The sequence below is a fragment of the Lemur catta genome, chromosome 18 (genome assembly GCF_020740605.2).
Source record: "Lemur catta isolate mLemCat1 chromosome 18, mLemCat1.pri, whole genome shotgun sequence".
Classification (NCBI taxonomy): Eukaryota; Metazoa; Chordata; class Mammalia; order Primates; family Lemuridae; genus Lemur; species Lemur catta.
Window position 1 is genome coordinate 43,745,806 of NC_059145.1, and position 22,466 is coordinate 43,768,271.

General features: G+C 50.5%; 1 protein-coding gene across 1 annotated transcript in view; it reads right to left on the bottom strand.

The window, feature by feature from the left end:
- GASK1A (golgi associated kinase 1A) overlaps positions 1-18,219 on the bottom strand; it is a 45,801-nt gene extending 27,582 nt beyond the window's left edge. Inside the window, exon 1 of the mRNA XM_045529836.1 lies at positions 17,946-18,219. Within this exon, the coding sequence (XP_045385792.1) occupies positions 17,946-17,948 (3 nt within the window). The 5' untranslated portion in view covers positions 17,949-18,219. The remainder of the gene's footprint in view (positions 1-17,945) is intronic.
- Between the last annotated feature and the right edge of the window lie 4,247 nt (positions 18,220-22,466).

Below are 22,466 nucleotides of genomic sequence, written 5' to 3' on the forward strand. Positions count from 1 at the left end.
TTCTGGACTAGTCCCACCGTCGGGGCCTGGGGAGACAGAGCTGTGCCAAGGGGAAGCTCCGGCACTGGGTGTTCCCAGCACTGGGACATCTGGATCGCTGAACCTGGTGGACAGGCAGGGGCAGAGATGAATTGGGGAGGGGTGGCCAAGGACAGAGTGCTCCTCCTAGGCAGGAAAATGGGCTCTATGCCCTCTTCCCTCCTGGCACAAGCACATGGGCATCTCCACCAGATCACGATGGTGCCACAAGGATCCCAAAAGAACAAAATTTTCCCTGTCTTCAAGAAAATGTAAGATTTAATTAAAGAAATGGGTCCAGGCCAAGATTTTGAAACGCAAAACTAGCAAGTAGGAGAAATTGGTCTTCACTATCCCCCATGCCCCATCCTGCCCCCAATTACAGCTAAAACTGAAGTGCCACAACCTCAGCCACTTGTCAAATGACTGCATAGTTAATCCCACGGGAGCAGCACTCCCAAACTAAGGAAAGAATAGTACTAACAGAGTATTAGTGTGATTTTCCTGTTTGCCTTCCTGAGGACCTGAGCTTCATCTTATCCTTCTGCCCTGGAGTGTCACGGAGGAATGCTACAAAGATATGCAGCGTTAGACCACAGAATGTTCGCCTCCTGACATGCAAGGTGGGATTCTGTGAAAATGCAGGATGCAGGCATAGCTGCCGACTGGAGAGAAGATTCCCCAGATTCCTTCATCTCTCGCTTTAGCATCCAGGGCCAAGCCTGGAGAATCTGGTTGATTTGGCCCAGGCCCCCCAGGGTGAGTGTCCCCTGTTCATATGCCCTCTCCAAGTGCCTCCGCCTCCAGAGACTCCATGACTCCCCATCTTTCCACGAACTCAAGGAGGAATTTGACTGAAGAGTGAAAACCTAACTCTGGAAGTGGCAGAGTTACTTGCTAAATATCCAGTAATGATTGCTTTTCCTTGTTTTGGTAGGTGGGAGTGGAAAAACATTTGAAAGGTCACATTGGTCTCACTCACCTCGGAAGCACAGAGCCCCAGCCCGCCCCCACCTCCAGGAACTCTGGTCCTCAAGGCAGAGGGTGGACCCACCCCTGTGGGAAACTGAGTAATGCCTCCCAAAGACATCCAGGTCCTAATCCCTGGGACCTGTGCATGTCACTGTACGTGGGAAAGGGGCTTTGCAGAGGTGGTGAAGTTAAGGGTCTTTGGAGGCAGAGACTATCCTGGGTTACCTGGGTGGGCTCTAAGTTTAATCACAAGTGTCCTTATAACAGGCAGGTGGAGGCACATACAAATACAGAGGAGGAGAAGGTGACAGGAGGACGGAAGCAGAGACTGGGATGACGGTCTCTGAAGGCGGAGGAAGGGGGCACAAGCCAGGAATACAGGCAGCTACTAGAAGCTGGAAAAGGCCATAAAAAGGATCCTGCCCTAGAGCCGCTGACACCTTGAGTTTAGCCCAGTGAAACTGATTTTGCACTTCCGACCAGAACCATGAGAGAACAAATTTGTGTTGTTTTGAGCCACTAAATTTGGTGGTTCCGGCAGCAATAGGAAACTAACACAACCCCTGCCCCGGCTGCTGCAGAGACTGGCCACGGGGACTGCAGGGGGCCCTGGCAGCAAGAGTGCCAAGAGGGCCGTGTCCAGCGTGCCCACCTGGGGAATGGTGTGTGGATGTCAGGGGGCACTTGTGGACCCAGCCAGGAAGCCTCGGCAGACAAGCTCCTCCTCCAGCCCTGCTGCTGCCACAGGAGGAGCAGTAGGGAGACAGGCTTGGGGTGACAGCTGGTCCAGGACGAGGCTTCTGAGCACCTCCACCCAGGGGGCTGCTGCACGTGGCAGGTGCCTGTGGGGGAGAAGCACTGGTGTGCACCACCTCGGTCCAGAGCCTGGAGTATACGTTGGCAGGGAGGCGTGGTAGTTTGATAGCACACACAGTGCCTTCCAAACTGGCTTCATTCCTGGCAACCTGAACAATCTCATCCCTTCCGTCTCCCTCCCTCCCTCCTTCCCTCCCTGCTTACTGCCCTCTTCTGGCAGCACCTTCCAAGTGAACCGCTTGCACTGGAAGCTTTGTCTCAAGGTCTCCTGGGAGAACCAGCCTAACACAAAGCCTTGAGGGGCAATTATGCTAATTAAATGAGATAACTGTCAAATGCTTACAATTATTCTAGACTCCTAGTAGGTGCTCAATAAATGTCAGCTATGAGGAGGAGGAAGAAGAGGAGCTTTGCTCCCCTGCACAGCTGTTACGTGAGGTACAGCTGGGGAGGGGAGTCTGTACCCAGTGAGGGTCAGAGTCGTCCACGGATGAGAGGCTCTTGGGAGACACGTTTTTAGAAAAGAGTCTTTTCTTTTCAAATCTGAAGATTGTCCCCGTCTCTGTGGATCCCAGATCTCTCTCTCCCTCTCTCTCACGCACACAAAAATAGCAGCTTGCACATGTAATACCTCCCACTTGAAAAACAGCAAAGCCAGGCCAACACAGAGCAGGGAACAGAGGCCAGAGGTGGGAGCAGCAAGACTTGCTGAGGTCTCCCACCCTCAGACCCAGCCACTCGATCCCAGACCCCCTCCCCATCCCCAGACACTTCACCCACAAAACTACTTTGCTGTGACTCTCTGAAAAGGAGTTGCAGATGTCGCCCGAAGTGTGGCTTGCAGAGGGTGGAGGGTGGGCAGGAAGGAAAATTCTTCACCTCCTGCCCCAACTGAGGAACACCAGCTACTGGGGCTGCCCATCCCGGGGCCCCTCAGCCCTAGCACAGAGGGGACATTATTCCAGTCCAAGTTCCAGCCTCAGCTCTGTTTTACTGCTCAGCCTACAAAGGGAGCGTGGAATGTGCATTTCTGCACAGGGCCCTTGGTACGTGCAGCTGCCAGGCCTCTGCTCCAGGGACGGAGTGACCTACTTGTCATCAGAAAGACCAATGGCCTCTTAGAGTTTGTGCACATTCTCCAGGGAGAGTGCAAGTCGTCAGGCTCAATGTGGATGGCTCAAGGTCCATGGGGCACAGGCTGAGCCAGGAACTGAGCATCCCATATCCAAATGGTCCCAGGGAGCCCCACTCAGTCCCTGCCTACAGGATCACGACCTTTCTTCCAGTCCCCAAGCTGTTTGATAGGCTCCATCTCTGGGCGCAGAAGGGAGGCGAGCAGCTCCCTGGGGCCTCCTGCCATCCCCAGCCTAGTGCAGCTGTTACCAACACATGCGCTCAGAGCCAGGCTGCCTGGGTGTTGATTCCAACTCCACGGTGTCCTTGCTGTGTGACCTTGGCCTCAGTCTGTACAATGGGGATCATAACAGCACCTCCCTCGTGGGGTGGACCATTCATTAATTTATTGAGCAGATATTTCCTGAGCAGGAGGATCGCTTGAGCCCAGGAGTGTGAGGTTACCGTGAGCGAGGCTGACGCCATGGTACTCTAGCCCAGGCAACAGAGTAAGACTCTGTCTCAAAAAAAAAAAAAAAAAGAAAAAGAAAAAAAAAATCATTCTTCTAAGTACCATGAGAGTTACATGAGGCGTTGCAGGTAAAGCATTAAAAACAAGGTCTGGCACGCAATGCAGCTAAGTTGGATCAGTGTTCGCTATCGTTAGTACTGTGGCTATGACCATGATCTCAGTTTTCCAGCCATGCCCGTGGGGTTGCCTCCGTGGCAGGGATGCTGGGACGGGTGCTGAGAACAACTGCCTGTAGCTGGGAGTGTGAACCCTCCTCCTGCTCCCGAGATGGGAGGGAGTTAGACAGGGTCCCTTATCTCCCCTCCCTGTTTGCTGGTCGCCTGCTACAGTCTCTATGCTGATTTCAGTTGGGGCCTCGCGGCCCTGCTGGCCCCAGGAGCCCTCTCCACGTCCACAGCTGAATTAGCATTTTGTCCCAGCTCACAAGAGCGCCAGTGTGGGAACACCGCAGGCGGATGGAATTTGGAGACCCTGTCATTTGCTGGAAATTTTCTCTGGCTGCCTTTGTATTAACAGCCATACATTTTTCTCTCAGACCTGGGAGTAGGGTTGGGTCAGGAGGGGTGGGGATTGCTGCTGAAAAAATTAAGCAAGTTTCTGTCTGAGCTGTTCCTCTCCAATCCTCCAGAAATTTCTACTCTCTGGCTGCTCAGAGGCCAAGACAGCCCCAGAGAAGGCAAGAGGGGCAGGTCTGTGTCTTCCAGACACACTTCTCCCCTCTTCTGACCAAACTCGTGACAACAGGGGAGGCTGGGCCAATCGGGACAAACTGCCCTGGATGCACCCCAGTCCCCAGGAGGTGGTGTGGACTCACACAGGGTTAGACCTGGGGGAGGTTTGTAAACTGAGATCCACAGGCCAAATCTGGCCAGCAGATGTGCTCTGTTTGGCCTGAAGTATTTTGAATAAATTTGAGCCAATGTTTGAAATCCAGGATATTTCACATAAAAAATCCAGATTTCAGCTTCCCCTGAAAAAGGGGAGGTTCTAGTCACACTTTGGGCCCATGTTCCCACGTGGCTGGAGCAGGCGGTGGCTCTCGCTCAGTGACGTGCTCCCTGCACTCACCACAAGCCCCACCACTCCCTGTCGCCTCCCAGCACCCACGGGGAAGGACGGGTGCCTTCGGCATCCCCTTTGCCTTATTGTTTTTCTCATAGGAGATGAACACTCCTCTGACCACAGCTCAATGACACTCGAGAACACAGAGCACAGGCAGATCTGTTTCCGTTTCACTCAGCCCACTTCAGTCACTTAGGCCAGCAGCCGGGTTCCATCACCACTTCCCTGTCATCTCTTGGGCCAGGCTGTACTGACCAATATGAGAGCCACGCGTGACTATTTACATGTGAATTAATAAAAATTAAAAACTTCCATTCCTGGTTGCACTGGCCACATTTAAGTGTTCGATTGCCACCTGCGAGTAGCGGCTACTGTGTTGGACAGCACAGGACAGAACATTTCCATCATCTTAGAAAGTTCCATTGGACCACTCTTGAGAGATTTAGGAGGCTACCAATTGACCAAAATGTTTCTTGCCCACATGCTCTGCATCCACACTGCGCTGGGCGCTGTCGGGTGATACGATGTGCGTTGGGGCTACTGCCTTCCAGAAATTAGGGAGAAACCCGCAGTCCAAGACAAGAGACAATGGGCAGTGCCTGGCAGCACCACACGGATGCGCTCAGAGTCAGAGAAGAGGAGCAGGTCTCTCTGTTCATGACAGAAAGAAAATGCTGTTTGTCTACGACATGTCCTCTTGGCCCAGTCCCAAGCAATGAACTGCATCAGACACTTCCAGAAATGGGGGCTCCCTCAGCCCCCCACATGTGTTTTGGAGACTCCCTGAGCAAAATGCACAGAGTCAAATTGGGCAGAGCTCGCCCTCCGTATCAGTGTGTCCTTCCCGGCACTGGCCTTCCCAATCCTCCCACCCGGCTCCAGCACCCACCACCAAGTCTCCTGCCCTCACACCTCCCCTGGGGCTCTCCCCTGCCCAGGCCTCCCCTGATCCAGCCGCAGCCCCTCCAAGGCCTCCCACTCCAGCCCTGCCCTTCTCTCTCCTCTGTCTACACAAGACGCTCCTCGGGCCCAGACCCTCAAGGCAACACTCTACGCAACAAGCTAATTTCCAAGGAAATTTACTTTTATTAACAATAGAAAATTTGCAAAGACTAGATATCAAAATGAAAAGGCTGAGTCCCAGTATGAGAACTTTCAGGGTGGCTGAGTAGAAAGAACATCACATTGTCGTGGGACGGCCCACCTTGAAGTCCTTCATACCATGAACTCCACGAGTTGGCCATTACTCAGCATCACTGAGCCTCTACTTATTCATCTCTAAAATGGGTATAATGGGCCCCCAATCCTGAAAGGTCTTAAGGATTCGGTGAGACAATGAATAAGAAAGCTACAAAGACCAACGCTTTGGCATTGTTGTTATGTTGTTGTACCATAACAACATGGTATGTTGTAGACACAATGCAATATGCTGTTACTACTATTGAGGGGAAAGTACTCAGAACAGTGCCTCGCATACATTACAAGTTTGTTGAAGATTATTTTTTAAAGGCCCTGGAGTAGAGGTTGAGGAAAGACATCTGCAGGCAAAGTGGGCTTCTGGCACTCTCCAAAATTCAGGTCACACTGACAAATATCTGCACAGAGCCAGGGGTTCTCAAGGCTTTTGGTTCCAAAGACCCTTCTGGCCACTGGTGAAGCTGTGGAACCTCATGATGCTTATGTTTAACGTGTAAAGTGAAAGCCATCAGGTTACAAAGATAATCAATTACACAGAAATACAATTATCAAAATAGTCCAAAAAATAAATTTGTGATATAATCATATATGTGCTTCTTAATTAACACATTAAATAATAACATCTATTCATATATCTAATAACAAATGCAGGCTGGGCACAGTGGCTTACGCCTTTAATTCTAGCACTCTGGGAGGCCGAGGCAGGGTATCCCGTGAGAACTCACTCCCTCAGGAGTTCAAGACCAACCTTAGTTAAAAGAGCATAACCCCATCTCTACTAAAAATAGAAAAACTAGCCAGGTGTACTGGTGCATGCCTATAGTCCCAGCTTCTTGGGAGTTTGAGGCAGGAGGATCACTTGAACCCAAAAGTTTGAGGTTGCAGTGAGCTATGATGACATCATCGTACTCTATGTTTTGAGACTCTGTCTCAAAAACAAAAACAAAAAAACAAATGCACTTTCAAAGCAGCAATGAGTAAAGACCATATTTCATAGCACATGCATCCACTGGCATGACATAAGATATCTGCGACTACTCTTGGTGACAGTCACAGTTCTTACTAACACTATTGTGATTAATGCCTACATTTATGATTGAAGGAAGACTGAATTTCGCTTAGAGACTAGTGAAAATAAAGGTGTAACTTTCTTTAACCAAGTTTAGAGCTTCCCTAAATTCTATGCATGGACCCGGGGTCAAAGACCCCTGGATTCAGCACACCTTTCCTCTTCCTCTGATTCCCTCTTTCTCTAATTCCCCATCACAGGATGGAGCCGCAGGGCTGATACAAAGGCAGTCCCCTTGCAGCACACATGCCCACCTCAAAACCCTCCGTGCACCTAGAGTCCGAGGCTTCCCCACTCCTGCCCCTCCTGATGCACTGAAGGATCCTATTGATGGTCCCAGCAGTCCAGGCCCTGCTGCATCTCCAGCCCTGACTGTTGTCCAAGGAACATGTGAGCCCAGCTCCCATTAACTGAGCACTTACTATGTGCTGACCATCAGGCAATATGCTTTATGCCCATTACAGCATGGAACATACGTGCCGTCAAGGGGGGCCCTCTTATCTTCCAGCGAAACTGAAGCTGAGAAGTTAAAGGTTCACTGAGCTGCCCAAGGTGGTGAGCAGGGTTTGAATTCAGTTCTAATTAGAACTCACCCTCTGGACCCTTCATGCTTGAAGACGGCACCAAGCAAGGTATTGTGACAATTACAGTCTGAACCAGTCACCCTGGGCCACTGTCAGGGGGATAAGTGAGCGTGAACAAAGAGCCAGGGGCCTCTTCTGACTCCTCGAGAAGTGACTGTGCAGGTGTCCCTGCCCAGACAGCCAAAAGGGAGATGAAAGGATTTTAACTAGAGTTTCAAGGCAGAACGTTCTGAAAGGAAGGGGTACAATAGTATCTTTGTAGTTGCGAAAGGATCTTGAGCGCCAGGAGAGCGGGGTGGGTCAGAACGTGGTAACTGACTCTAAGAGCAGACAGTAGCCAGATGGGCAGGCAGGCTGAGAGCAAGGGCCCTTGCTGTCCAGGAAGCAGCCCTGCCAGTGGCCAGTCCCAGAACTGGGGTCCAAGTCCCCCAGGAGGCACACACTGAGCCTCTGTGTGCACAGACAACAGAGCCGCTCTGTCCTGCAGACAGAGGCCCATGTGTGCCGCCCACCCTGCTGCCAGCGTAGGCATGGGCATCCAAATGGCCAGTCAGTAGCCATCCCAGCCTCCAGCCCTCAAACTGCCTTGCAGCCTCCACCTCCCCTGGGCCCAAGAACCTGGGCAGCAGGACCCCAGCACCCGCACCACAGCCTGGGCACTGGCTCCGGCCCTTCCACCCTGCCAAACACTCCTGCTTCAGAGCTGGGCGCTGTGAGCCCAGGCAGCACCTCTGCGGCTGCTCTGTGGGTGTGCAAATGTGCAAGGGTGTGTGAGTGTGTGTGAGAAAGTGTGGGTGCTGCGTTGGTGTGAGGGTGTGGCTGTATGTATGAGCGTGCGACTATAACGTACGTAAGTGCATGGAGTGAGTGGATGTGTGTGAGCCAGTGCGTGTGCGTCTGTGTGACTCTGTGCAGAGGGTGTGAATAGCTGGCATGGCCCCCACCCCCACTGCTTCTACCTTGTCATGTCCAAGGGACTTTAGGCATCCTTCCAGGCGTCCCCAGACCTCCTCCAACTGGCTGGGGTGAAAAGAATGGGAGAACTGCCCCCACCATTTACATACGTGTTCATCCCAGCCTTGGTCCCAGATACCGGCCTGGTCTCATCCAGGTTTGGGTGCAGCTCCTGACCCCACCATTTCCCAGCCACAAGACCTCAGGCAAGGCCCTAGGCGCCTCTGAGCCCTAGTTTCCTCATTCATAAAAGGTAGAGTCGTACCTAGCCGACAGAACAACACAGCTGACCCCCAGGGCAACATGCCTAGGACACAGAACACCACACCTGGGACGCTAGGCATGGGGTAGGCCTGCACCCATGCTCCCCCAGCCTCCCCCAGGGGGCCTGGGGCATGCTCATCTCACTCCAGTGCTCACACGGTGCCTGGGCACACGGCCGCCCTCTCTGCTAACCAAACTCAGTAAATCTGGGTTCCCTTTGTTCTGCCTCCCTCTGCCACAGACAGTCACCGCTGCGGCTCCAGGAGCAACCAGGGAGCAGCACTCTGGGAAGCTGGTGAGCAGTTTACCTCCAAGGGCGAATGCACAGGGACCTTGGCCATGCAGCCCCCCCAGCAGGTGCCGCTGGCTGCGCTGCGGCTCCAACGTGGGGAGCACCGCCCAGAGACCCTCCAAAGAGACCCAAAAGCAGGCGGGATTTTCCACAACAAGCAGGTATTGCTCTTATAGTTAAAACAAAGAAAGGGAGATACAAAAAGACCATTTCAAAACACTATAAGGCCCAAAAGGAAAATCAATGACAAGTTCCTCTTCAATTAGGTCAGGAGGAGAAGCAGCAACAATATTTAAAAGAATAAGCTTCTAAGAATCCTACCTCAACCCCACATTCACCCAAAAGAATCAACAGCATCTGAACCCTAAAAGGGGAGCCCAGACAGACAGAATGGGAGCCCTAGAGGGAAGAGATCCTGCAGAGCAGGAGACAGAAAGTGACCCTGAGGACATGCCCCATCTGCCCAGCATCTCCCTGAGGACTCCCAGGAAAGAACCTCTTTGCTTCTCCCCAACCCTGTCTCCCAGCCCTCCCCCTTCCGCTCTCCTGGCTGGCAAAGGTTATCACGTGTCCCTGAGGATGCAGTTCCTTCACCTCCTTTGGTGAAAAGGATGAAGAGGGTTGTAGATCCTGCACTGTTTGAGATTATGGCCCTCGGACATTACAAATTTGACTGCATCTGGGACTTCCCTTCCCACCTCAAACATGTCACCAAGCATTTAAAAGTACTAAAGCAACTTGTTAAATCCGTGCCAGAGTGTCTTGAGAATTTCCTAGTGCCCAGTGCACTGCATGTCACCTCACAGCATTGGCGCAAAACCTGTCTGGACAGGGGCAAGAGCGGCCGGTGGGACACAGTCAGGGCTGTCCCGCTGCCAGTGCTTCCCCAGCCGGGGCACAGGCTGACACCAGGGCGGCCCTGGGGCCTGCGAAGCTGTGAAGTGCGCCAGCCAGGCTGCAGAAGTCAGTGCTGCTCTGCCAAGTGGCGACACCACTGAGGGAACCCGGCTCAGAACAGCGTGCCCAGCCCAGCCAGGAGCCCCCGCCACATGGCACGCTCACGGGCTGCAGGGAGCGCCCGCCTGGTCCCACACAGCACCCCCGGGTGACAGGCTCTCCAGAGCCACTCTCCTTTGTCTCTGCACCTTACTCTCTTCACCTGGCACCCCTACGTCTCTGCCTCTGATTCTTCTCTTTTTTCCCTCTTTCTGTCTCTAGTCTTATCCCCTCTGCTGTCTTTGACCAGTTCTTTGGCTGATGGCATTTCTGGGAAAATGCCTACCTGACCTGGCTCCTAAACACAGAACCAGGAACCTGCCGTCCCAGCCACGATGGGAGGATGCGAGTTCTCCGGATGGCCCTGGAAGAGGCTGTCTGCTCATTGCAAGCAAACACCCTCAAAGCCAAACAGACGGTACCCACAGGTAAACAGCATGTGATACAGCCCCTTCCCAGGCCACTTAGCGGAAAGCCAAGCCCATGGCAGGCGGAGGAGCTGGGCCAGGAGGGATGTGGCAGCCGCACCCCTGCCCACCCCCGAGCAGGGGTGGTCACCTATGCTGGAGGCCGGGAGGAAGGGGCCAGGCGGCTGCACTGGCTGGCAGAGGGCAGCAGGGACCACAGGAAAGGCAGCCCAGGTGACATAAACAGCATGTACTCATTTATTGTGGGAATTACCTCTATCTTGCTTTTATGATTATAACATGCACAAAACCAATTACGAGGATTAAGAGAGAAATAGCAAACATTTCACCATTGCTCTTAAGAATATAACATAATAATCTATAGAATTAAAATAATTAGTATCACTTTTAAATAAGTTACTTCTACATCATGAGTACTTTAAAGTGTAACTAGTAAAGAGACAGCAAAAGATATATACAAATGAAGACAAAGAGAGGAGGAAGGCACACAGAGGCCTGTACATCCAGAAGCCGGAACAAGAAACTAGAGTCACTCTCAGCCTGCTCTTGGGCTCCACGTCCGAGGTCACCAAGGGCTGGAGGTCCTGCTGCCACATGTCCCTCCTGCCTGCTCCCTCCGGGCAGCTACAGGGCCAGACCTCTGTCCTGCCCGCCTGGATGACGCCCCAGACACTCCACTCCCGTCCCCCAGCCCCCTTATTCCTGGCCCCCAGAACGGCTCTCTGACTCGCACACACAACCCACCTCTCCAAGCTCAAAAGCCCTTCCGTTGCCCCCTCCGCCCTCAGGACGATAACACAGGCTCTGCCCCAGCCCCATCTCCCAGAGGTTCCCCTCGCCGTCCCCACCCAGCTGCCTCGCAGCCAACTTGTAACAGTTCCTCTTGCCTCCAAGGGCTTTGCACATACTGTTCCTTCTTCTAGAATGCCTTTCCCTCTTCTTTCTGTTATATTATTTTTAATTTACATACAGTAAAACTAGAATTTTTTGTGTACAGTTCTACGAGTTTCAGCACATGTACAGATTCATGTAACCACCGCCACAACCAGCACACAACGTGCCACACTCCACAAACTTCCCTTGTGCTGCCCCTTCGTAGTCACAGCCTCCCCTACCCCCAACCCCTGCAGCCACGGTCCTGCTCTCCATCCCTACAGCTTGCCCTTTCTAGAATGTCATAGAAATAGAATTGCACAGTATGTAACCTTTTAAAACTGATTTCTTCCACTCAGCAAAATGCCTTTGAGAGTTGTCCATGTTGCTGCATGGATCAATAATTTGTTCTTTTTTATTCCCGAGTGGTAGTCCATGGTACAGATACGCCACGGTTTGTTCATCTCATCTACAACCGAGGGGACATTGGGTTGTTCCCAGTTTGGGACAATTGTGAATGAAGCTATTATAAACATTTGCGTCCAGGTTTGTGTGTAGACATGCGTTCTCATTTCTCTTGCATAAACAGATAGGAATGGGATTGCTGGGTTATGTGCTAAGTGTATGTGTAACTTTACTAAAAACTGAGAAACTGTTTGCCAGTGTGGCCACGTCGCTGTGCTTCCGCCCTTCGTGTCTGGGCGTTCCAGTTGCTCTGCGTCCTGGCCAGCACTCCGTGTTGTCAGGGTGTTTCCTTTCACTGTTTAACTATTCTAACAGATGGGTAGTGGCTTCTTTCTCCTCTTGACAAAATCCAGGTCCTCCTCGGATGATCCCCATCCCGGAGCCTCCCCGGTCCCCCCTCACGCCTCGGGCTGGGTCCACCCTCTCTCCACATCCTCAACAGAACATTTAACTCCCGGCACCGAAGCATTTCTCTGTGCTTCCCTCTCCCCTGACCCTACCACCTGCTCCTGCCCCATGTACACGGACGCAGTGGCACACGCACGCGTGCACGCACACCACACACAGGCACGCACAGCAGCCTCGCTGGACTCCCTAGACCCGAGAGATGTGTTTTTTATTTTTGTATTTTCTGCCCTACACAGTGTCTGGCTTTAATCAGGCATTTTATGAATGCATGCACAGCAAGGTGGCAGGGAGAGGAAGGGACATTAACACACGTTTACACATAGATTGTTAACTCCCCTTTCTCAGTCTTCTTGATATGCCACTCAGGCATTCCAAAGCCATGTGGGAATAAGACTCAGCCCCTCCCCAGGAGACACCTGTTCCTTTGGAACAGTGAGGGCCTGGAGACCAGAGGGAGGCCCCTGCTGTTTCCTCCACCTCCACATCCCCTCCAGCTTCCCTTCCACTCTTCCCGCCTTGACCCCTGGGTTCCCCAGCTGCTACCATACAGCACGTCCCATCTTGCACTCAGCCAGCGGTTCTGGAGCCATAACCTGGGCAGTCCCCAGAGCATGTGTGTGTGTGTGTGTGGTGAGGGGGAGGTGGATTCCAGCCTGCGGAGTCCGCACAACCATTGCTCCCACCCTCACTCCCAGGCCAGGTGGCCCTTCACACACAGGCCTGTGCAGACACATCCAGATGATACAGGGATTGTACCCCAAAGTCCCCAGAGGGAAAGACTTTAGCAGTCACATCACTAGAGGACCCAAGCAAAGGCAGCCCCAGGTCGCTCGCAGCTACCAAGCCTCAGTGGAAACTGGTGCCCTCTGTGCCCCGCTTGGTACCTCGGGTAGGGCATGGGGTGGGCCTCCCAGGTCTGTGCTGAGGAGCTGCCCGCATCTTGGGGCCCAGCTCAAGCACGTTCTATCACTGGCCCTCGAAACAACTGCAGACTAGTCTCTTTGTGGGGCCTATTTCTGCCCCCGCCCCCCACACTGTTTTTTGGACCAACCCCCACTTGGTCTAGGTTGGGCCTCTTCATTGTTTAACACACTGATTGCCACACTAGAAAAAAAACAAATTTTCCTTGGGGCCACAGTGTTTCATTGAGAAAACAGAATAAAAACTTTGAAAACAAAATGATCCCTTTTAATTTAATGAAAAATTTGTTATTTTTTTATTGTTTTCTGTGCACTTGTTATATGCAATTAAATTATCAATATGAATTGTAACAATAAGAACACCAACAAGTAGGATTTTCACGAACCGACAGCAGGCTTTTGCCCAGGGGGCCACCCATCACGTAGGTAACACGTATGCTACAGCATGGCAGCTGAGTTGCCTGCGCACCCTGTGGCTCCCAAGGTAGAGACCTGCGAGTCACATATGCTTCACGAGGCCTGGGCTCAAAACTACTGTGAGTTAAATACAACTCACATGGCAGTTAATGTGTTAAGACCGCCTGCTCCCTGCATATCCCTGCCCATCCCTGGTCCTGGATGCAGCAGGTAAGGGAGGTGCCCACAAGAGAGAGGGTATCAAATTCCCCCAGGCTCCAAGGGCCAGATTTCAAGGTTCCCTGTTCTGATTCCAAAACTGGTTTAACCTCTTCCTCAGCTGAGCCTGGGAACTTTGGGGACTCTCTGGGCAGGAGAATGCACCCCAGCATTAGACCCCAGGGGCCTGTGGGGCTCCATCTTCATTCAGGCAGCAGGGCTCAGCAAGGCGGCCCAGGGGAACAGAACTGGGTTTCTCGTACAGGCTGGGTTTTTCCTGCCTGGTGGGAAGAGAGACTTAGAGGAGCAAGAAAACTATTTTAGCATAGAATCTGTCTCTACATCATCCATACTTAGAGAAGGGTCCCAGAAGCGTCCCCTTGACTGGTATTGAATGAACGGCATCTGTGTCTTCCTCACCATTTGTTTTAGGCCCTGACAAAAAGAAAACCTTTTCGTGTGTGTGTTTTTGTGGGTCCACCATAAAACCTACACCCTTACAGCACCTTTGGGACAACAAATGTTTTCTCCTCCGTGATTCCATTTGCTCCTCATAACGGCCCCTTTTACAGATGGGGGGCAGAGGTTCAGAGGGAGGCAGTGCTTATCCAGAGCCACCCGGTGCCTGGCCTGGCACAAACCCCATCCTGACTGTGAACCCTGTGCCTTTCTTCTACGGCCCCAAGCCACACCAAATCCTGCAAGTCTGTGAAGAGGCTGCAGTGCCTGTCATTGGCCCTGTGTGGGCAGTGGAGGGAAAGAACTAAGGGACCTGGGCTCTAGCCCAGCTCTGAGTGACCCTGAGGAGGTTCCAGCCCTTCTCTGGCCTCAGTTCCTTTCACTTGGAATCTTAACAACCAGGGATTTTAGATCTTGGTTCTTATAAAGAGGACTAGGCCGGGCACGGTGGCTCACGCCTGAAATCCTAGCACTCTGGGAGGCCGAGGCGGGCGAATTGCTTGAGCTCAGGAGTTTGAGACCAGCCTGAGCCAGAGTGAGACCCCGTCTCTACCAAAAAAAATAGAAAGAAATTATCTGGACAGCTAAAAATATATATAGAAAAAAATTAGCTGGGCATGGTGGTGCATGCCTGTAGTCCCAGCTACTCGGGAGGCTGAGGCAGGAGGATGGCTTGAGCCCAGGAGTTTGAGGTTGCTGTGAGCTAGGCTGACGCCATGGCACTCTAGCCTGAGCAACAAAGTGAGACTCTGTCTCAAAAAAAAAAAAAAAGTAAAGAGGACTGACACACAGGTGAGCTCTCCTGGGCCCCCTCACCCCCACCACTGCCTGCATGGGAACATGCCCACAGCACACAGCAAAGACAGACAGGAAGAAACTGCCCCCATGACACACTCTCTGGGCCCTGCAAGGGGGTTACAGTAAACTCTTTGCTAGAGAAAGAGACCGAAGCAGCTGTTCTTGTGAATTTGTCTGATTTCCACTTAGCTGAGCGCTCAGATCCCCACTTCCACAGATAATCGGGATTGGCCACATGCCACTGAAAATAGCCCCAAACTGTACATGACCTAAATGTCCACAAACGGGGAGATGATTATCAAAATCACGGTAATTAACACTAAATGTATGGTTAGGAAGATTTTTCTAAAGATATAGAAATGGAAACATACTTTGATATAACCTGAAGTAAAACAAATCAGATTGCAAAACTGCATGTTTGGTATAATCTCAACTCTTTAAAATAATACTCAAAGAGAATTTTAAAAGTGCCAAAATGATAATCATGGTACCTGTAAAACTTGTATATATATCCCAAAAATTGGGAGGAAAACATTTTTTTAAGTTGGCAGTAATAGTTTTAACTTCTTCTATCAATATTTTTCATCTAAGTTCCAAGTTCTTGGCAAACATCGAGCCTCCAACTACTGTTGCAAGGAAATAAAGTGACAAGTGTCTCAGTCTTAATTTTAGAAATACACACACCAAGCCTTGGCAATAACTCACATTTCCTTAGGAGGATCAAAAACGTTCCTACAGCTCAATGATCTTTTTTTTCCAAAAAGATATTTAAGGATTCCAGACTTTTGGTTTCATATTTCTAACCCAGAGTTTCCCATCTGGTGTACCTTGGATTAGTGATAGGACAGTGTTAAGGAACTACTGGATGAAGGCTATCATGTTCAAACCAGTCAGGCAAGTTCACATCTCAGTTTAATGAATTAAAAGAGGTTACTCTATGGTAGGACCCTTCAAGAGGGACATATTGCATGTGTCATTTCCCAAAATGTATTTTAGGAATATCTCAAGGAATGATGATTCTACAGATGTAATATTGGGATATCTGGAAGTACAGCTTTCAACCCCAGCCTTCCCTGTTCCCTCAGCCATCTAGCCTTGTGTTTCTCTGCACTGGCTGCATACTGGGATCACCTGCAGAGCCTGAAAAAAATCCCTTGGTCTGGGTCCCACCTGGATTTGGCCTAGGGAGCAGTGGAACCCAGGGCTGAGAACCACTTCTTCCTCATGCCTATTTGGTAGTCTGTGCTAAGCACACCTGGACACCAGAATTCAGGTCCAGCCTCAGAATTATTCACAACAGGACTCGTTTTTGGAGGCTGAAAGGCATCTGGTCCAAACTCTCATTTTACTGAGGGGAAACTAAGGCCCCCAAAGGATTCTCAGCTCCTGTCTCCTCCCATGCTGTTTCTAGCCAGCACCAGGCTACCCCACGGGCCCCCAAGTCCTCTGCAGCACAAGACCCTACATTCGGAGAGAGAAGCAAAGCGGATCCTTCAGCTCTCCAAAGCCATTTCACTGCCAGAGGTTGCCTCTCGGGCCCCTGCCTCTGGCAAGTGAACCCTGACACAGTGAAATGCTGACTCAAGTCCTCTCCCTAACATAGCCCCAGAACCCAGGCCAGGGATGTGAAGCCGAGAGGCTGCACTGGCTCACAGGCCAGGAAGCTCACACTGGCAGTGGGGCAAACACATGGTTGGGTAGAAGTCAGGTCCCCTCGCCCCTGCATGCACTCTGCCTCAGCCACAGAGGCTCAGCCACAGCCACCTGTAAAGCCAGGAGACTCCAGCACACGGCTAATACTCCTCAGAGTGGAGGGCCATGGGCCCTGCTCTTCTGGCAACACTCTTGCCCCGAAACGGAATTTGTAGCAAAAAAAAAAAAAAAAAAAAACCTCCCACACTTTTCAGTTTCACATTCTTGACCTCCAACCACTCCCTTTTCAAGCTTAGGTTTCAAGCTTAGGTTTCCATATTTCTTTCTTTTTAAGCAGCTTTCAGGTAGAAACCTATGAGGATTGGGGAGAGGGTATTATATGGGGAAGGTGAAACACACACACACACACACACCTACCTCTAGCTTCAAATGGATCCTCCCCTGAGCCCCCAGCTCCTGGGACCAGCCCTCGCCCTCTGGTCCTGCCTCCTGCCAGGGCCCCCTTGCAAGTAGGGAGCTGTTCTCAGGGAGACCCTACTTCACACTACAGGGGAGTCTTTAGGTGGCCTTCTAAACTCCAGGCCCACAGCCAAACTCCCCAGAAGCCAGCGTCTCTGGTGGGCTCCAAGCTGCCCACTGTGAGCTGAGAAGCAGGAGGGAAGGGGCGGGAAGGGCATAGAAGCAGACAGGGGAGCCCAGGGAACTGCAGAGGTGGGCGGGGCTGCAGGGGGGTTCTGCCCAGGGGAAGCCTTAGCTGCAGCCAGGCCTGAGGGATACGGGTGTGCTTTAGCTAAGTGGCCTTGGCTACATTCCCAAAGGGTTTATCTTTTCTGCCTGTTGGTGTCCCCGAGGTTTATCAACGGAAGGGCCACATCCACAGGTCCCTGGCTTCATCAGTGACACCCCAGAGCTCCCAGTGCCCCCACCTACGCCCTATGGAGGGGGATGGGGCACTGGAAACCAAGTACTGGAACCTTACCAGAGCTGATTTAACTCAACGGTAATAAATGTAAGGCATATTTTTTTAAATATTAATACATTGCTAAGCTATAGAAGATAGGACAAACTTCACATGCATTTTTAAGAGAATAACGGTGACTTCAGAGGCGTCCCACCCGTCAGAGGAGGCCTTGGGTGCCCCAGGGATCCTCCCCTCTCCCTGCCCGCGGATGGCATGAAGTTTGCGCAGAGCAGCGCGCGGGTTCCGGCTCAGCCAAGGGGTGCGGGTGGGGAATGGAAGACGCTTTATCAAGGTCCTCCCCGCCAACGGCGACAGTAAAGCCAATCGCCCCCAGTTCTGGGGCAGAAATGAAAGCCGCCACCGCTCCATGCAACTTTCGGGGCACAACTCCAGCCCCGGGAGGCGGCGCGGGCTCCGCGCGTCCACAGCCGGTGCGCGCTGCTGCGGCCACCTGTCACCCCAACCGCCGCTCGCGCGCTCCCCCCGCAGCTCCTACCATGTCCTCCGCCGCGACCCGGCTGGTTCCCCGGCGGGCGCGCTCAGCCTGCTCTCGGACTCATCCCGCCGTCCTCGGCCGCCCCCCGCGCCGCGGCTCGCCGGGTTCCCCAGGATGTACGGTTTGGGCTGGTTTCCCGGACGGGAGGTCCCCGCCGTCCCTGCCGCGGAGTGGCCCCGCGCCAACTCCGGGGCCAGCGATGAGCGCCGTGATGCTCTGCGGGTGGGGAACGCCCGCGGGATCTGCGGGGATCTGCGAACCTCAAAGATCTGCAGCGACCTTTGCAGAGTTTGCAAAGTCCCTGCTACACGTCCCGGCCCAGCCTCCCCGTTTCCCCGAAAGTGCGGGAGGGGGGAGCTCCTTTCATAATAAAAGCCCTGGCCAGCCGCAGCGGGCTGGAGCAGGGGCCCAGGTGCTAGGAACGAATGGGCCCCGCCCTGCCCGCCGGCCTGCCCGGTGATGCGCCCAGGCTGGGCGGCCAGGGGCGCCAGGCAGGGCCTGGTCGCGGGCCCATCCTGCCTCTAAGGTGTGGGGGTGCTCAGTGAGCTCGCTGCCACGTGCGGTCCCGCTGAGGGTCGCCCAAACTGCCACCCTCCCCTGCAAAGCCTCAGAAAGACAGGTCTTTTTTACTGACACCTCTTCACTTTGTTTGGGCTCAGTTCCCAAGGGCAGTTTGGAAGGAAAATCCATTGACTGCCTCAGGTCCTTAACAATGAACAGTTTTTCTCCTTAAGAACTAATCACTGTTAAGGTCACTGGAGTAAGTAAGTGGCTGATTCCCTCCTCTCTCCTTTGCACGCAGAGACAGTGCCTTCCTGTTCCCTGAGTCACCCACTGCTGACAGTGGCACGGTGGAGGCAGGACCTGAGAGTCTGCAGGCTCCTTGTTGCGGAGTCCTGGCCTTGGAGTCTACATCCAACAGTTGGATGACCTTCAACCACTCTTGCAAATAGTGTCTCCTTTGTCTCTTAATCCCCGGAGGAAGGGACATTCTAAGCCTTCTGTCTCCATCTTCCTGGCACCAAGTAGCTACTGGGTAAATGCCTCTGAATAAAGGAATGAGATAGAAGACTGAGGTTCAAAACTGAATTTACCACGCACAAAGCCTGGGTCCTCAGTAAAGCAGCTTCCCCTCCACCAGCTTCAGACTCCTCATGGGACAAGTAAGGACCATCTTCCCTGCCCAGCCTGCCTCCCTAGATTCATGTAAGTTACATCATGTGTTCATGTAAGTTACATCATCCAGGACAGGGCTTTTCTCATGGTAAACTGTCAAAAAACATTAGTTCAATCTATGAATGATGAATGAGAAATAAACTTATTTTTCAGCAGAGAATGCTACCATCCAGTTTATATTCTCATTTTTCTTCATTCACTGAATTCCTCTATTTTAGAGGACAGCAGTATACTCAGCCAAAAAATATTATATATTTCACAACCTCCCTTGCAAAAAGGAAAAGCCAGTAAGAAGTAAATGGAAGTCATTGGGTGGTGACCACAAAAAGCTCTTAAAGGGGGCTGAGGTCATTTATATTAATGTTCAGCAAATATTCACTCCCCTTCTCCCTGCTGTGAGCAGAGCATGTTTCTTTGCTCCACCGTCGTCATCGCTGGGCTTGGCCCTGGACTAACTGTGACCAACAGGACGTGAGCAGGCAGAGGCATTATATGTGCTTGTGCAGGATTACTTGGCATTGAATTCTGATGATTCATCATGTGAAGAACAGCATGAAGGTAATTTAATCTTGTGAAATTGAAGTTGATTCTAAATAAGTTATAGTTTTTAATAAAGATATTGAAAAAATCCTGTTTATCTTGGCTGTCCTTTTCTGGTGATAGTTTTTGTAGTTCTGAAGTTGTCTTACTTCTAAACATCAAGTCATGTTTTGCCGTATGAGTTTCTGTAACAACCTACATAACACATCAGATGACTCAAGTATAATCAGTTTATCCTTTTTCAGGCTTCTGAATGGCCCTTCAAAGACCATCAAACAGTTTTGGAGAAACAGCATATAAATTTGTTTTACTGTAATCTTTTTCTCCATTCTAATCCTCAATATATTTCCAAATTAAAGGAAGATATTGCTGTGAACTGAATATTTGTGTCCCCAAAATTCACGTTAAAACCCTAACCCCCAGTGTGACTGTACTTGGAGATGAGGCCTGTAAGGAAATAATTAAGGTTAAATGAGGTCATAAGGGTGGGGCCCTGATAGGATTAGAGACAGTAGAGTTGGCTCAATTCTTCCACCCCCACCCCCTTGCACACACAAAGAAGAGGTCATGTGAGCACACAGGGAGAAGGCAGCCATCTGCAACTCAAGGGGAGGGCTCTCACCAGATGCCAACCCTGCTGTCACCTTGTTCTTGGACTTTCAGTCTCCAGAACCACAAGCAAATAAATTCCTCTTGTTTAAGCCGTCCAGTCTATGATTTTGTTACCCAAGCCCAAGCAGACTAACAGATACCTTTCTTGTCCCACACCTTGAAAATATGATTTTATGGCAGGCCAACATTTTAATTAATGTCTTTTTTTTTTTTTGAGACAGAGTCTCACTCTGTTGCCTGGGCTAGAGTGCCATGGCATGAGCCCAGCTCACAGCAACCTCAAACTCCTGCGCTTCAAGGGATACTTCTGCCTCAGCCTCCCAAGTAGCTGGGACTACAGGGGTGCACCACCACACCCAGCTAATTTTTTCTATATATTTTTAGTTGTCCTGCTTATTTCTATTTTTAGTAGAGACCGGTCTCGCTCTTGCTCAGGCTGGTCTTGAGCTCCTGACCTTGAGAGATTTTCCCGCCTCGGCCTCCCACAGTGCTAGGATTACAGGCATGAGCCACTGCATCTGGCCTTTAATGTCTTTTCTATGGCTGACAACAATGATAGCCACGTCTAAAGAGGTGCTTTCCATTTCTATAAAGTCAAAATTCTCATTAAGCTCTTCTGTAGGTTTTGAGGAGATTTGAAAGTAGCCAAAAAATTTCATTATAAAAGCCTCCATACCACAGGTAAGCAAATCATACCCATTTCTAGCAGTGTTGTGTACAAGATATGCAGGTCATGTAGCAGGTAAGGTCTTTTTCTTTTTCTTTATAGACTGGATGGAATTTGCCAAAATTTACATTCACATTGTCTACTGAATAGGCAGATTTATAAGCAAAGTATGGTTTATATTTGGACAAGATATCAACAATCTTCTGTGTTTTCCATGGTTTTATTAAGATTTCAGTAGAAATCAAGAAGACAATTTGAAACTCCATTTTTCAAATCAAAGTACCTACCAGCTAAGGGGCACCATTTTTGACACATCTGATGTACTGTAGAAAGCATGATTGCTGGTAAAATTTGACAGAATCTGTTGTACACTATAAGAGGCCAAAACATCTATTACAAAATTTTCCCCTTTTGTTTGCCCACAGGAGATTTTAGCTGCAACCTCTGTAATCAGGAAATATAACTTTACTCAGTTTCATAGAGCAATCAAGGGAACAATAAATTAATGCATGTTCACGCATGTGGTATGCCCAAGGTAACTCAGTGGCCTGTAATTTCAACTTAGCATTGATGTCTTTTGGGGAAGATAGGGGAAAAAAACACTTTTTATTGATTTAGAGGTATTTTCCTTTCTTATCCTGGACCTGTGAAGTTTAGTCTCTGTATATCTTTTCCTATCTCCTCCACCCTGCCCAATCCCAAAGTCTTTTCCATACAGTGTGCAATATTCTGTTTTGATAACTCACCTACTTAATCCAGTTGTATGTGTCCTTCCATCTGTCATTAAAATAAGTCATTTAGCTTTTTTTCCCCAGCAATATCTGGGTCATGCTGGAAATGGTATCATAATAGTTCTCATCTTCATTATCTAATTCTTAGAAAAGATGGTCATAATATTCACAATTTTAAAAATTAAACTAGCACTATCTCAATACAAAATGCAACAGTTAGTTCACAGACAAAATAAAACAGACTGTTAACACTCACGATTATAATACACGTAAGTTGGACCCTTAAGTCACATCGCTCGGATTGAAGTTACCACGAATATTCCATTATTGTGGGCCACAAATCATGGTTGCCAACATCAACGGTAAAGGGAAAAATAAGCAACAGCAACTACAAAAGGCAGATAATCTATGCCTTATCCATTTGACACTAAACACAGTATTGTTTCAGCCCCTATTTGGGGGGCAGCAATGTGGGTTCCATACTTTCTCCCCAATCTCCCCACCCAACACCAAAAACTGGGACTTTTTGTGCCCTGAGGAGGGGTTTCCTGAGACATACAACTTTCAGTGCTAAAACTGGGACAGTTGGTCACCCTAGTTTAGAGGAAGCTCAGGGTCTATATCAGTGATATCCACTTTTAGAATAGATGGATTCAACTAGCAATGAACTACACTTACTGAGCCTTCACAATATGCCAGGCATAGTGCAAAGTCTTTTCATATACATTTAATACTTTAAAATATTTACAATGGCGATGAAGTAGCTATCATGTTCTCCACTTTATGCATGGATGA